A 17,237-nucleotide genomic window follows, 5' to 3' on the forward strand; every position below is an offset into this window, starting at 1 on the left:
ACACACAACAAGTGGAGATCTATTGCAATTTCCTCAACATTAACTAATTATATTTAATAACAGCAAGTGAAGAAGTATTAGAGCAGCTCATAGGGAACAGATATAGCACAGATAATAAAGAAAAAGCCTTGTTTATTCTTTATCCACTGGTCCAGTGAGTGAAAATATTCACATTCAAGTCCTTCCTTTGTTTCAAATTTCCAGCGTGACTTGAGGCAATTAGTCTATGTCTTCATGCTTCTGATCCTCCTAAAAAAGAATATATCCCTAAATCACAGCCTAGATGTCCCAATGAATTTAGATACTATCAGAATAGCCACCATAAGTATATTTCAATAGCCACCACTTGCTCCAAAAATCCCTAATATAGCTGGAAAGATTACAAAGGCTGTGTATGTGAACATTAAAAAGTCTGGAGAAAGAACTTAAGATGACCTCTGCAGTTGAGGTAAGTAGGGTACAGTTCTCAGCAGTACAGGAACAAGCAGCACATGGAAATTAGGTATGTCCCTCCCATGAAGAGGATCTTCTGTCCTTATCTCTGGAAGATGCAGGAAAGGATTTAAAAACAAATGAGAACCTTATGTTAAAACTGCAACATCCAGTCATGACGCCCTACACTCTGGGCCTTGGCTCTTAGAAAGCCCCAGCTGGGTGCAATAAATAAGAGAAATCAAGTCAGCAAGTAACTGCCAACACCCACGCACCTTTCCGTGCATATCTCATGCAAAACATGGAAGAACATCTACACAAATACTGCCACTTAGAACACTGGCATAGTGGGGCTTTTTTTCTGCCGTCAGCTATGGTAAGCCTTTCCTTAACTGGAAACACAAAGAATTGAAAGATTGAACTTTGGATGCTGAAATTATTAAGCATGTAGAAAAACTGTAGCAGATCTCGAGATTGCCTCACTGCATAACCACAAGGATGTAAACCAGTGTAACAGCATCAAAAAGAAACAAACAGGTGCGCTTCTGAGTTTCATGGTGTCCTCAAACTTCCTACTGTTTTAAAGAAGAGAATTACGCTCACATACACACGTGCACGCCAGTCTGAATGTTTATACCTCTTGAAACCTCTCTCTGAACTTTGTTAACTGATGGTGAAAATGAGGAGTTCTATAAATCCCATCTGGTCTTAATTTCCAGTGGGGCAAGAACAGCTGCACCACTTGGCCATGGAAGCTGTTTATATCAGTGTCAGCGCCGCTGTTGAGCATGGCCATGTTGATCTATGCAACAATAGTGGATTTTTATTTGTTTAGGTTTGTTAGTATGCATGGTGCCTTCTCTCTGGCTGTTTGAATCAATACTTTGGAAGATACTTCAGGCTCTTTGCTATAATTAACCACTCTCCTCTGTTCTGGGACTGTGGGTTAACCAAGATTAATTTACCTGTTACTTTTATCAGCATTCTTCCTCAATCAAAGTAGTTTTATAATCCACGTGAACTATATGTCTTATCTGGAAGTGCTGATCAGCATTAAACTGCTGAATCTATCCTTTCTCTTAACAAAATAAAAACCTGTTTATTGAACCCATAAGAGTATGCCAGGGATGTAGTTATCAAGAGATAAGCACACCGCTGGGATACCAGAGACACTCAGTTGCATATCTTACCTCGTTACGCCCCATGATAGACATTCTCTGTCACACTTTTCCGTAGGGGACAGGGAGTCATAGAGATCACACTGAGAAAGGTTCTCATCTGAGAACCCCACCTGTAGGAAATGGTATTTTCTGGAACAGACTACTTCCTCTATTCATAAAATTCCCAGGATATGACTCTGCATCAGTCTTAGGATCCTTTCTTTCCAGCCACCCAAATGGAGGCTCACATTCCAGCATTCAGTCCGAGCAGGTCCCCGCTGCTGAAATAGTCTCACTCATCTCAGCAGGAGAGCTGTGCAAGGCACTAGGCGCTGTCACGCTGGCATAGTTTTGCTTTCCACAGGCTGTATTTACTTACCAGGGGAATGAGGGGCACTCTCAGAAGTTTCTGTTCCCAGTCTCAACCTATACATGATGTTTCAGGAGATGTTTCGTTAAACATTCCCAGAGCCAAAGCAAACTGCTGCAGACCAGAAAAGGAGGCGAGCAAGGGAACTGCAGGCACTTAGGGGTGCAGAAGGTTTACACCACTTGAAACCTCGCTGAACTTTCTTCGCGGATAGCAAAGACGAGAAGCCCTGTAAATGCCACTGCACTGTATTCCAGCTTCTCCTCAGAGTCCTTTCACTGAGACTGCCTATTTCTCCTCCTCAGCTCCGTATTTCTGGTGCTACGCCACCAATGCATCCTCCAGTGACAAGAAAAGAAAGACCACCCTTTCCATAGTCCATTGTATCTGTACAGACTCAACACCCTTCCTAGAAACAACCAAGTAAACAGGCTCAGTTTTGTGACATCAATTTCAGCATTCCTTCCTAGCCCTATGTGGTGTCTAATTCACGTCTGACCTAACTCCAGCACTCTTTCCTGTAATTCTGATCTCCAGTTCCTATCAAGATGATCCTGCGTGGATGTAAGATTTGTTGTTTTCCCTGCAGAAAACTCTGGATACTTTATTTAGAAGAACATAGGCTTTTTTCTACAAATCCCATTTCTAGAGTCATATGACTGGGGGAAAAAAAAAGTTAGTCTCTAGCCCCCCCAGATTATGGTAGAAAGGTGGAAACAATCACCAAAAATACTCAGAAGCCTAAGGGCAAGAAAATATATTTGATTTTTTAAAACTCTTATGCCAATCTTTCAATGTGCTTCGATGAGGACAGAAACTTGGGCTTAACATTCTGGAACATAATTTAAGCCGTTGCACGCACTTTAATGCTGTTTGGGAAAAATTAAGCACAGGCAAATGAAGCATATTCCCTAGAGGTTCATCCAGCCCAGTACTGAATAGCCAGCATCCATTCCATGAAAGCGTGGGATCTCACAGGGGTGTTTATCTGCTTGAAGCTAGCCACCTGCTTCACACATCGTAGATTATGACCAGCACCTCTATTCACTGTCTAAAGTAGTTTTGCCAGGTAAAAACATTTCCTGACTGTTAAAGAATAATTTAACAGGGGAAAAAAATAATGGACAAGTTTCTGAGCTATTATAGCCTGGCACAGCTCTCATGGAATTACCACCAGATGATCTAACCAGTTGTGCAGATTACATATTACTGTTCCAATACAATACTCTCTCAGATCTGCCAGAGGTAATATTGTGCATCTACCAAAGCACTGATAATCCATACAGACCCACTGATGCCTCATGGGAAAAAACACTGAAAATATCACATTTAGAGATGCTTCTGTTTCAAGCACATTGTTTTGTCCTCTCTTCCTGGAGTTTCTTTGTTATCAGGGCTATCTATAGGAATAAAAATGATCTTATTACACTTTTAAAATGTATTAAAGCTAAAAAACATTGTAAATATCCTGCTGCAATTCTGTATCCTGCTTCCCCATTACCTTTTCCATTCATTAACTACATAAAGGAACATTTTCTTTCCTAATAGAGCTACACTTGAGGAAAGTAAGAAATCCCATGTACTTAAGCTCAAAAAGTTCAGATTCCTCCCCCATTCTGACACCACTAAACTCAGCTAAGTTATATCAGAGAAAGAGTAGGACCTACACTGTTCCAAGAAATTAGGATTCTCCCTTGAAGTGTTGGATTTTCCCCGGGTATGAAGCCACCTAAAATCTGATTTCCCATCTGAAAGGCCAAGTGTACATAATAGATATCTGCAAACATCCTGCATCTCCTCAATGGCTTTTACTTTTCCTCAATGCATTGGCTTCACAATGCTGTATCACCTCCACTTGGCTTCCTACTAAACTTCCCCCGGTGGCTTCCTTGCCTGTTTTCTTTCCATTAGGGGAGACTCTACCACGGAAGAGAATAAGGAAAGTGCTGTGTCGCATTCTTCATCTCTCCCCACTTCCTCTGATGAAAATGGAAAAGTGGGAATAAACATTGGTGAGAAAGCCTGTTTTATCTGTTATTATGCCACAAATCTTAACCATAGCAACTCTTGCAACACTTTGCATTTTCTTAATGATTCACACTGGAGTTAGGTGATTACATGAGGACCTCAGCTTTCACTGAAAAACAAGATTAAAAATTTCAATTAAATTAAAAAAAAAAAAAAATCAGGTCTTCATGGTTCCAGATTCAAATTCTAAAGTTTTTCAAATCATGACATACCCTGATAGTGTGGGGTGGCAAGAGTCAAAAAAGAAAAAAAAAGAAAAAAAAAGGAAAAAAAAGAAAAAAAAAGGAAAAAAAGAAAAAAAAAAGGAAAGAAAAAAAGAAGGTTTGTTTGCCTACAAAATCTCAATATTCTTACGTCAGTCTTATGTTTGTTGGACAGTGGAATTACTCCTGACGTTTGAAAATATGGATTTGATGGTGCTTCTCTCCCCTAGTCACAGGAACAGGTAGTGCCTACTCCTTTCTTCCAGCAAGTCAACACAACTGCCAACATGTGATCCCTAAATTACTTCCTTGGCCAGAGAGCGATGTCACACACTGTGGCTTGCTCGTTAGCCAGAAAGGAAGGCAGCTCTGTGACATAAGAATGCAGTCACTGACAGTAGCCAGAAAACTGCACATTCTTGCTTTGTTACTTTGATTAACCAGACCACAAATTTGCAGTTGTTCATTAAACTATCAATATTGAAACAATTCTAGCAGCAAAGGCTTTAAAACCCACCTCTATTGGCTCTTCTCCGCCTTTGGTTTGATTGTCGCCCACCTCTCCGCTTTCATAACTGCTGCTCTTCTCAACCCACAGTTCCGATTTTTCTACAGTCAAACGTAGCTGATCAAGATCAGCCTTGATTTGCTTGTAGTTATCAACATCTTGATTAGACACCAGCAACTGAACCTGGAAATACAGAAGATTGTGAAGCTATTACAGCAGTAGCACCAGCACTTATGCCTGGGTAATTTGCTTGACAGTTTCCATTCTAAGCCTCTCTTTTCAGGTGCTTTATGTAACCTTACCTATGAAATTGAAATATGGCACACGCAAGACTTTTTAGCCCCCGTTCATCGAAAAACTTTAACAGAGCCAGAGACTGTAGCTGCCCAAAACAGGATAGTTATAACATTCACAATATTCTCTTGCCTTCTTTAATACACTGCAAAACATTTTCAGCACAAGCACAGATTTACAAGCTCTTGAGTTCTATGCAGAGTTAGCTCTGATGCAATGATTATGATCCTCATGGTATTAAACAGTTAGAAATAGCTTATCCCATCAGCACAGTACTTCACAATTAAAAAAAAAGAAAAAAGAAAAAAAAAGATATGACAAGGAATTGGGACATCCAAAGAAGAGTCAGAATAGCCAGCAACTTTAGCGATCACCCACATCACCATAATCAAATATTGAAAAATAACATATTTTCAACACTGTTAGGCCAGCTTAGGAAAAACTGTTTGAATAGAGCTCATGGTTATAAAGGTTCATGTAATTTCCTACCATCTGAGTGGCTGCCTCTACTAAGATTAATTTCACTTTTTGTTTTTTGTTGTTGTTGGTCTTTTGGTAGTGCTCAAAACTCTCTGGGTTTTTTTCACTGTTATTTGTAGTTCTTGATGTAGCACGATCTACACATTTCCTTTCTGTGTAATGCTCTTTGCTCTCCCAAGATTGTTAATGAAGATAATATACAAAAAGCCTAACAACAATCTTTACAGTAAATCAATAAGCACTATTAAAAAATCACACTTATGTAAAAGACTACGGTCACCGATAGGGACTTTTTTTTTAAAAAAAAAAATCACTACTCTCAGGCAAATATTCACTATTTTGTAATATAAAGTTGCCATCATCTTCTCTTTTAGCTTAGTAAACCCTTGTTATTTTACAGAATTTATGAATGCTGCTCATCCACAGACATTCATATTCCATGTTTTCTACAGTCTTTTTTGTTTACTTGTCAATTAGCCTTTTCCTATCTTTACAAAAACGTGTTAAGTTACTCAACCCTTGCTTACCCGGGAATAACAGCTATTTATGCAACTAACCAGCCTGGCTTAACTTTTAACAATCTGGTCGGAGGCCATTATGCTACACTGCAAAAACATTAAACAAAAGCTTTCCAGGTCTTTATCATTCATCTGTTTTTAAACAAGAGAAACCTCCCTATCTTACATAATGATGAAACAACACGCTATCAAACTCCTGAAATAAGCATCAGATGGTCTTATCAACATATGTTATATAGGGTTACGTAACAGATATGTCTTTGTCATCCAGCCCCATGACATCAGATCTCCCCATCCTAATCCACTGACACATGGAGCCTGCACATGCACCGATATCAAGCAGAATGAATAAATGCTGAAAACAGGCTTGGCTGTAGTACTCCCTTCCTGTTATTTGGGTATATCTCTATCATGCAGTGAAGCACAACGGCAAAGACACCTGAATTAGAACTAGAAACACCACATGAATAACAAAAGAGCTTTACAACCAGCCTAAGTAGCCCTAAAGACAGGAAAGTCTTACTGCTGACACGGATACACTGCTTGCAAAACATGAGCTAACAACTCTGTCTGTGAGAGATCACTACATCATGTCTCGCTGCGAAATGCGTGTGTCCCGGCTGTCACCACGGACCTACGTTTTTAGTAATGAACGCAGTGCTAGAAATAACTATTTCTGCATGCACAGTTATAACGTGCACTAGTGGGGAAGAAAAAAAAAAAAATCTCTGCTGAATCCAGACCTTTAAGGAAATAACACTGTCATGCTACAAACAGCAATTTGGGTAAGTAAAGCAGCCTTTGGAAAAGACTTTCCCCACAGGCCGCTTCCTGGAATAAAGCTCTGCCCATCCCTACCTGTTTAAATGCTTGCAGAACTTCTGCTCGTTGGCTGAAGTGCTTAAACAGCAGGTGCAGAGCACCTGAGAGCAAAGGAGGGTAGTCGTGCATGATGAGGTGAACGAGGACCCGTAAAAAAGTTCTGCCCCCTTCATCATCAAGCTGAACAGCATTCTTCTCCTTTCTGCAACAGAAATGGGAAAAGAGGACCAAATAAAGTAAAATGAATAAGAAAAAATAAAAGCTTTTGACATAAATATGCATGTACACATAATCTTCACAGAGCTCTTAAAACCAAATCAAATATGCTGCAGGATGTAAACTGTGAACATCACTAAAATATTTTATAAGGACTTTAATCCTACAGTTACATGCTATTGCAGCAATCTCGTAGCAGAATGGACACAACGGAATGAATGTATGTATGAAATGTGTCAAATATTGTGATTAAAATCCATATTGCAAAAACATCTGTTTGTGTCTTAGATAAATTATGCCAAGGTCACTCTCAATCCAAATTAATTGAAGTAAACAGCATTTCATCAGAGATTAATTTGGCCCTTTCCTTTTCACCCCTTCCCTTTTCAGCTGCTATTAAAATTTCATTTAAGAAAAAATAAGCTCAAAAATAGTAAGAATTGCCAAAAGCATCATATTTCTGGAATCATATTTATAATCTGGAACGGCAGAAAGCAGATTTACACTTAACATATTAAAGCAGAAATAATGTTTCCAAGAAACCATTCAGTCTCTCTGTTCATTTTAAAGATGCAGATGCCAAAGGCTGTGTGTCGTTTTGCATTACGGGAGTTCAGGGAGAGGACTGGAGGCATTGCTCTCACTGGTAAAGATTGAGAACGCACAAGGGACTGAGAGAGTAAAGATCAGAACGCCCATACTGCAGATCCTTCTCCCTAGCTCCAAGAAAAAAAATTAAAGTCTACAGCCTTGTCTAAATGGAATTCATTTTTACCGGTATAATTATAATTATACCCATAAAATTAAACCAATATAATGATAATGGTAATAACTCTCCAGTGTAGATACTTTCCATGTTTTTTTTTTTTTTTCTTTTTTCTTTAGTTCACAGCATAGCTGAAACCACTTCCAAAACTCTGCAAGCATAACTTGTGATCTACAGGCCTTTGGTGATCCAGAAGATCATGCCAAGTGGTCCACAGTTGATTTGAGGACTCATATGAAAGAGATTACTGGCGATAACTTTCTTAATAAGTTCAAAGATGAGGTGCAATGACAACTGGTCATGTAATCTATGGGAAATACTGAGGGTCAATAGTAACCTACTCATCCAAGAAATTTGGGGCTACAGCCATAAGGTGGACCAAGAAAAGGTCTTTCTTTAAAAACACCCATGTGAGGCATTATAAGAGAAATAAATAATTAGTGTATTTTAGCCCCATACACCTGTACACCACTCCCCAGCTGCCTTTAGGAACAAGGCAAAAACTTTCTACCAATTTACAACTAAAAGGGGGGTCACTTCCCATCCCACAGCCATCCATACCAACTGGGCTGTTTGCTTGTTTCAAACCTAGGTCTTTTCTGGCACTTTTCTGTCTATAGGTAGTTGTCAAAGGAAGAGAAAGAGGTATGAAAACACATATGGAATAAACAGAGATTGTCCATGAGAAATATCAGTGTGAACAAAGAGGAGAATAGAGATAAAACTTCAGATAACATACCTGCCAGCAAACATGGTTTCAGCCTGAGCTGCAATTTCATCTATGTCAGGAACAATTGCTGGAAGACAATAAAAATAAACTTTAAAAAGCCAGGCATAACTGTTTAATCTGCACAGCAAAAAAGAACCTTGTTCCTTCTTTAAAGCAGATGTTATCAAGTTCTAACTACACATTCTTAACTAGGCAAAATTCGCTATCTGCAAGAGTAGTAGAGAAGAAACAAGACAAGGGCCAGAGTTAAACTGTGTGTTGCTATTACTGAGGGAGAACCAAACTGTAGTGATGAATCAGAGCCCTGTGGTGCTAGGAGCCATACAAACCACCACCAGTGACCCATAAATGACAGAGAATATGGAACTTTTTTTTTTTTAGATGAGCCAACCCCCACAGAACAGGTAACTGAGACGCATGAACTTCAGAATATTTATCATAAGCCAATCATTTACCACACCGTCATTTTGCTTTAGAATAGCTTTAATATACATTACTACTTAAAAATTTAGTACTGCTAAGCCACCCCCCTGTAATACAGCACCTCCAATTAAAGCAATTCTCCCCTACTTGAAGGTGGTCACACAGACAGCCGTCAGCCTTTGGGGCACTTCTGTGTGTGCAGGAATGCTCCCTGGGAAGCCGCTCCATTCCCGTACCACATTCACCCCACTGAAATCCGTCCTCATCCAACCCCAATCATTTTTTCCCAATCATCTACCCTCCACTGCATTTGTCATCGTGCAGTGTTTTGGGAAGAGTACAAATAAGAGAATAAGTTCTCATCATCGGAAAAAGGAATCACATTTTTGTTAGAGGAGTATAGGCCACCAAAAATCTTATTTTTATGGGATTCCTTAAGATTTTCATTTTTCCACAAGCTTTTTAACTTTTAAGCAGCATGCATTTTTCTGGTGTAGTTGAGTTCATTGTTTGCAGTAGTCTACACAGAATTATTTTACGTTGCAATACAATAACGACATTTACCTGAGGCAGTCCCTGGTGTGTCAGGCGGGGATGTTGTAGAGCTATCAACATTTTCATTGTTTTCCCCAAACTCCCTCTTATAGATAGACAGCATGTAGGATATTCTATAGTCCAGTCTAACACTGAGAATAAACTACAAGAAAAAAGTTTAAAATAAGACTTTGCTGCTGCCTTTGGTAACGCAGGTTAGGATTTTTCTGTGGTGGAATGTATAGGGATACATTATTTTTTTAAGTACATATGTCCACTACAAAAAAAGAATCCATTACATTTATCAGTTTTCTGTGATTTCTTTCTTCCCTCCGACCATCCTGAGACATACTGAACAATACCCTATCGACTGCTGAATACTAAGCAGCAGACTGGATTTGACCAGGGGCTCCAGCACACTGCCTTGTCCTCACTGCCTGCAAGCCAGATCAGTACATTCAAACCCATGCTGAATCCAATTATTTCACATTTCAGCTGGACTTCTAATGCCCCATGAAGATAAGACGTGGAGTGTGGTTGAGAGCAAAGACAGCAGGCTCAAGGCTCACCCTCTCAGATGTCTGACAGCCAAGGGCAACGATGCTGCAGTAACTCCAGGCTCCCGCGAAGTGAAGCACAAGCCCGGTGTTGTATTGTTTGGCTGGTTTGTTGTTTTTTTTTTACACTGCTACCGATCAGCTGAGGATGTGAGGAGCAAACAGCATGTCCTCCATGAGGTCCTAGTAGTGTTGCCAGCATGCGGCAAAAAAAACCTCCTTTGGCTTTGGAAGCTACCACAGTAATGGTAGCAGAGATCCTCCTTGCTCAACGCTCTGCTTTTTTCTCATTGTTGGTGCCTTTTGCTCCTCAGCTGTGAAATGGGAAACTCATACTGGAAAAATGCTAATTCAAACCTGGAAGTGCTGCTTTTACATTGAAAGAGTGAGGAAAATAACTTGGGGGGAGACACTCGTACCAATTTAAGGACTGACACATATACAACTGACACTACACCAACTGACTGCCCATCCACTGAGTTTCAGCGTTTCCCACACTTATGCTTCTTGCCCACAGTAAATTTAAGTGTACAATGATAGAGGTTTAAGATCATTTAACATATTCTGCAGTCAGTGGGGATGAAAGCACGTATGTTAAATTACCGAGACTCAGGCGACAGGTGATGACTTAGCAAATGGTGGCAACCTGTTTCTTTGATCTCTAAAGCTAGACAAGCTTCCCAGACCTAGAGTGCTGTAATAGCATTTGACTAGGGTAACTAGGACTATACCATCTAAACGAAAATAAATTGTCCATTTAAGAAACAATTCTTTTCTTTAACATCTTCTAACAAAAAAAAGAAAAAAAGGCAGGTTTATTTTGGTTCTATGATCAAGTTACCCTATAAAAAGGGGGTACAAACTTGTACAAGCAAGATTTTTAAAAATAAAAATTTCCCAAGTCCACGCATAGTCAATTAAGTCTATCAGGCCATCTGTTTAATTCTGGCTGATTACAGAATGGAAACTGTTAAGTAAAAAATGCCTTTACTTAAAGGAATAAGAGGATATATTGAGAATTAAATTCTTATAAACTGAAATATTTCTTAGAATATAATACTTTTAATCACCACTTTATTGTATGATATCACCATTTATTGTATGATAATACAATAAATCTAAAATATTCTTACTCGTCTTTTAGGGTAATAGCACAGTAATGAAAGGTAACATGATTTAAATTAATCCTTCTTCATTGCATATTAAACAAAACTGAATTATTTTGTGTTTCTTGTGAACTAAGGTCATACATATGTACATTTGCTGTGATTCACTCAACATATGACAATGTGCTAATCTGCAGTAATTTGACAACGTGACTAAACCATAACTAACAAACCACAGATTAAGTGACAGATTAGGATTAAATGCTCTCCAAGCCCGGGTACTCTTGCGCTGGATATGCTGTGAAAAAGGAAAGGATGACACAAAATGTGATTCTTTTGCCTGTGAACAGACAGGGAATGCACAGGATGAGGTGAATGCACAGGACGAGTTTGGTGTCCTGGAATCATCCTCCTAGGCATCAACCAGTAGAGCAAGACAGTACGGAGAGAGACTCAGTCAAAAAACAAATGAAAATGAGAAGTAATACACATGAATGGTATTATTTAGGTGATATAACTTCCTAACACTCTGTCCTTCACCGCAAGCCGTAAACTAAAGGAGCTCTGGAACCAAAGTATGCAGTATTGCAGACAATCTAACAATTAATAGTCTTTCAGATGATGAGTAATTAAGGTAATCTAAATTATTTATAAGCAGTCAGAACAAATGGAATCCTTCAAAAGTGACAATGGTACCAACAGTTCTGCAGAATTTGTAGAAAACACTGAAACATTCCTTCAGGGCATAAGTGTTGCCGAAACCAGGATTTGATATACAGAACAAATGTGCGCCACTTCACTCACTAATAGCACAAAGTGAAAATTATATCTCAGGAGGCATGCTAGTGTCACATAGCTTGTCAGTTCAGCTGGGAGAAAATCATAGCAGCCCACAGACTACTCTCAATCTAACAGTGGAAATCTGAAATGGACTTCAAAAGTGCATGGCTTTGCATGACTTCAGTGGGCCTAGATCCAATTCTGCCCTTCACCAAATTACTGTAAAGGAAAAGTCAAATACCAAACTCAAATCATCTACCCCACTGTAAAATGAGTGTTAATGAGACTGGAAACAGACACACTGTCTTCAGAAAACGTTAGTGAGGTAGATTACAAGTTCTGCCTTTTCACAGTTATAGTGACAGTTTCTACAGCATCTGCTTCCTTCTGCAGTGAAGTAGGTGTAACAGAGTGAGGATCACAATTGTACTGTTGTTCACACAGAGGAGTATTCTTCTTCATATCAAAGTCTTATTTTTACAATGATCAGCCCAGTGAACAGTATGGAGGCAGGTAACAGAACTTGCCACTATGTGAATAAGTGTGAAATGGCTGCTATGTAATATTCCACCAATCATTATTACCTGCAAAATCTCAATGATTTTCAATTTGGTGTCCATTACGATGACATCTTCACTGTCTGAGGTGCTGGCTTGCTTGCTTGGGTGAATGCTCGGCTGTACATCAGGGGCACTGATGGGAAATATAGATCCTCTGCTCAGTACCATTTGGGTCATCATCTCTCCTACACCATGGATGGTCCTCATAACGTTGTTTCCTATGCATTAAACACAAACACATACATATTTCCCATCAGTAAAGCTTGCTTGCAAAGCTGTATATCAAACATACACCCATGTCATCAAACCCCTTTGCAGTTTTAACAGGCATATTGAAAAATAAGTTCTCAATCCTGATCAAAACTCAGGAGAAGGAATTCATTCAAATTACCCAATGGTTTAGGGACAATTTTCTACACTGATTTTCCAAAAGATCATTTCTTACAGGGCAAGAGACAAAAAAGATGCCAAAAGCTTTCCACAGCTCTGTTAATATGTTCAAGAAATCATACAAAGTTGAGCAAAAGGAATCTCAGTAGTTCACCTAATCCATTCCTTTGTCTGAAGATATATTATCTACATCTAAAACCATTTCTGAAAGTTTTGTTCAACCTGTTTTTAAGAATATTTAAATGCCGCATATCCCACATTATACAGCATCCCTTGGCAAGTGATTCCAGTATTTGACTGTGTTTATTGTTAGAAAACTTTTATTGGTATTTCATTTATCTCTTCTATTGCTGCAATTTATGACCTTGTTTTGTAGACACATGGGAGGACTTCATTTTCCATACCTACTCCCACTAATGTCTTTGCCATGATGACTGGACATAGTAGACATGCTTTACAGTAAGGTTGCTTTTGGCACTGCAGAAACTGGAAGGAGACTATCCAAGCATCTCATATGTCACACTACAAGAAATTAAGTAGCTACTATGGGGCTATGCTTTGGACTTGTGCTGGAAACAGTGTTGGTAACACAGGGATGTTTTCGTTCTGCTGAGCAGTGCTTACACAGAGTTGAGGCCTTTTCTGCTCCTCACACTGCCCCACCAGTGAGGAGGCTGGGGGTACACAAAGAGTTGGGAGGGGACACAGCTGGGACAGCTGACCCCAACTGACCAAAGGGATATTCCATACCATATGACGTCATGCTCAGCATATAAAACTGGGAGGAGGAGGAGGAGGAAGCGGGGCGATGTTCAGAGTGATGGCATTTGTCTGCCCACATAACCGTTACACATGATGGAGCCCTGCTTTCCCAGAGATGGCTGAATGCCTGCCCATGGGAAGTGGGGAATAAATTCCTTGTTTCGCTTTGCTTGGGTGTGCAACTTCTGCTTTACCTATTAAACTTTGTCTTTATCTCGACCCAGGAGTTTTCTCACTTTTACCCTTCCAATTCTCTCCCCCATCCCACAGTGAGCAGCTGTGTAGTGCTAAGTTGCTGGCTGGGGCAAAAAACATTAGTCCAGTCTAGTAGTAATGGTACCTGTCACTGATGCCAGTTCAGCAAAATCTACCAAGAAATACCATCTGTTCCCATAGATTATACTGGTTGGTCTTTATAGTGAATTTTGATATGAAAAGCATCTCAGTGAATCCATGACCATCATCTTCCAAAGGTGGGGAGAAGGAACAAGCGTATCATGCTACCTACCTACATGAATTAGTTTCCTTTCTTGCAAAGCACAGATCTGAATGAATGGAAGAAAAGAGGGGAACGATAGCATCTCTTTGCAGAAAGAGTGCCAAGACCTAGACTACACCAAAGGCAAACAAAAGAATGGAGGAAATGTAGCTTTGCTGAGGAAAGCCTGAATAGTTCTCATACGTCTTTTAGAACACTTTAATCACCATGCAACTGAGAAGTTTTACTCACACTGAAGAGACCCTCTTCCCAGATAATCTGCTGTAAAAAGCCAAAGCTATATTTTATTTTGTTAGCAATACTCTCCTCTTATGCCTTTCTTTCTTCAGTCCATAGACCTCAAGTACTGCATGCAGGGAAAGAGGATGCCTTCAGCCCTGACTTTAAAAGGAAAACACACAAAGAATTTGCTTTTTCAAAGTGAATGAGGCAGATTAGTGTCACATTTGAGGTCTTATTCAGCATCCAGTGTGGTGCACAATCACTCTGAATCAGTCTTTTGAAAATAATACTTCAAGTCTCTACAAAGGAGGGAAAAAATTTATTTCTGACTTTGCATGATATTAGGAAAAAAAGCTAGAAGTCAAACTAAGGGCTAGATCCTCACATTAGGATAACTTTCTGTGCCTGCCTAACTGCTTACACCAGCATAAAGGAAATAAAATCATTCCAAATACCCTTCTTGCTACAAAATGAAAATGGTGCGTTTTCCTTTCAAACCAAACCAAACAGCTGGGGAATAACACAGTATGGGGATCTCTCTCTTCCCTCCCTTCCTCCCAGTGTGCTAAACATTTATTTGCATCGACCATCATTCATTGCACCAATGCAAAGCTAGATTACTAAGTGGAGGACCTTCAACCCTTAAAGTAGCTTCAGTTAAACTGACTTTTTGCATTTTCTTCATCTTCAAACTGTGAAATAAATTACTTCATTCATATCATCCTGTCTGTAGTTCTGACTGATAAGCCCCCAACAAGGCCTATAGTTTGTGCACCTGCTTTGTGGCCTGTAATACCCCTGATCTGCATCTCAGTTGAGAAGTCACCATCCTCTCTCTCTCAACATGTTTTCAAAATCCCTTTCACTCAGTTGTACAGAGGTGAATATAAATAGAGGCACTGCTATTTGGAAAGCTCAGGAATTCTGTACAAAACAACTTGAGTCAATGGGGTTGCCAGCTGATAATTAAACCACTTAAGTGTAAGACAAGTCCAGAAGATATTCTTCTCAAAAACTAGAGACAACTGTAGCTTGTCCCAAATGAGGCAGAAGAATTCCACTTTATCTTGAAAAGTTCCTGCCCACCCTTCAAGACTGCAGTCCACTCAGCGTAAAGTTAACAAAAAATGTAGTGTCTTTTGGACAAGGAGTCAGGCAACATCTTGGGTGGACCTCATGTTCTAGGAGAAAGCAAGCTGGGATTTTGCCTAGAGCATACATCCTGCTTATTTCTCAGCTACCACTGGTGGGCTGCAGAGGCACCGCAGGGGGTGGGATTCAACTCCCTCTGTGACCAAGGAGTAGACAGCAGTCAACCAGCACATCAGTCAGTGTCTCTGCATTCAGGATCACCTCCATAAACGAGGAGACTTGCTCCATCTCTAAAAAGGACAGCGAGAGGCCTGATATAACAAAGACTGGGAGGCACTCAGCCAAAGCATCTAGGAAATAAAAAGAGATGAGGTGACTGCTGTCCTTTCCCCTTGCCCACAGAACACCAGTGGTAAAAGATGGTACAAACCAGTGAGCGGTAGCTACGAAGCTGCTTCCCAACAGCATCAGTAACAAGGATAAACCCTCTGTCCACAACATCATGTTGACCCTCATGCAACTAAACAGCTAGAGGCAGGAAAGCAAAGGAGGATTAAGGTGGTACTTATTATCACTGCCATTTCAAATTGTATTTCATTAATGCATAGGAAAGTATTTTAGTCAGAGAAAAGTTTACTTAATCCAGCTTAGTATTTACAGCTGCAATGGGTAGTGACTCAATACTGCATTATTTCTGTCAATGACAGCAGAGAGACAAGGTGTCATGGGTAAACCCATCTTGGAAAACTTTTTAACTAACTGCCTGATGCTGACTATTACTTTTAATTAACTTAGAGGAGGCTTGGGGAGAACGTTCACAGAGTGAAAATAATACAGCAACTGGACCAATTCAGCATTCTTTTCAGGGAAGATATTTTAAGATGTTTTGTAAAGTGCTGATGTAATGTAACCATCTCTTAGGAGTAGACAGCAGTCAACCAGCACATTCAGTCCTGGCAATGAAGCAGCTGACTGCATCTCAACACTGGAAGGAACTGCTCTATTCTTCAAAAGAAGCTACGAAGATCATTCATGTACATAAAGAGCGGGCAGTAGCTTCTCTTCCAAAAGATCCCCCAGTGATCAGCACTCATGGTGCTCAGTCTTATCTGTCCAGCCTTGGAAGTCTAGACCATGCTAAGCATGGATTTAAATCCATCACTCACAAACATCAGGGGCCAGCAGTCTTGCTAGTGAGTCATTTCTTCTTGCTATGCTTTTGTGTTCTCTTGGCTTTAATACAGTTATCTCAGCAGGAAAGGGTATGAGTCTCTGAGGTAAGGCATGCAGAAAGGTTATTGCGGCTTAAAAAGTGACTGACAGCATGTCAGCTAAGTCTGCAACAATGCAAGACAAAATACACTGGCTCGATAAAAAAGATTTAAGTTCTTAGTACATATGCACACAATGACTAAAACAATGGAGCTCTGATCTTAGTTAGAGCTCCAAAGTGCTTCCTGAATACCAATGCCCAAAGAAAAATTAACTTACTGCCTCAGCTAGTTAACTGAGCTAAATCAGGAGAGATAGCAAGTAAATGTGAACCCTGATTACTTTTCTGTCCACTTTGCTAGAGATAAATGAAGAGAAGCCTAAGCCCTGCCTTCATATGGTGCTGCCACCCTTAACCTGCTGACCTCCACCTTTTGTTGTCCTCTTTGAAGTCACGGTATTATCATTTATATATGGCTGAGAAGTGTGGCTGGGAGAGAACTGTCATTGCAATGTTGTAAGGTGCTAGTGTGTGCAACCAACCATTTCTCTCACCAGCAAACCACTGCAAAA

General features: G+C 39.9%; 1 protein-coding gene across 1 annotated transcript in view; it reads right to left on the reverse strand.

Annotated features, from left to right (window-relative positions):
• The window catches only part of ITPR2 (inositol 1,4,5-trisphosphate receptor type 2), a 261,890-nt gene that overhangs the window by 144,045 nt on the left and 100,608 nt on the right, over positions 1 to 17,237 (reverse strand). The window contains exons 22-26 of the mRNA XM_075759160.1: positions 12,512 to 12,705; positions 9,515 to 9,647; positions 8,537 to 8,594; positions 6,852 to 7,017; positions 4,711 to 4,884 (exon numbers count right to left, since the gene is read on the reverse strand). Of these exons, the coding sequence (XP_075615275.1) occupies positions 4,711 to 4,884; positions 6,852 to 7,017; positions 8,537 to 8,594; positions 9,515 to 9,647; positions 12,512 to 12,705 (725 nt within the window). The remainder of the gene's footprint in view (positions 1 to 4,710; positions 4,885 to 6,851; positions 7,018 to 8,536; positions 8,595 to 9,514; positions 9,648 to 12,511; positions 12,706 to 17,237) is intronic.

This window comes from Balearica regulorum, chromosome 1, assembly GCF_011004875.1.
Source record: "Balearica regulorum gibbericeps isolate bBalReg1 chromosome 1, bBalReg1.pri, whole genome shotgun sequence".
NCBI classification, from domain to species: domain Eukaryota; kingdom Metazoa; phylum Chordata; class Aves; order Gruiformes; family Gruidae; genus Balearica; species Balearica regulorum.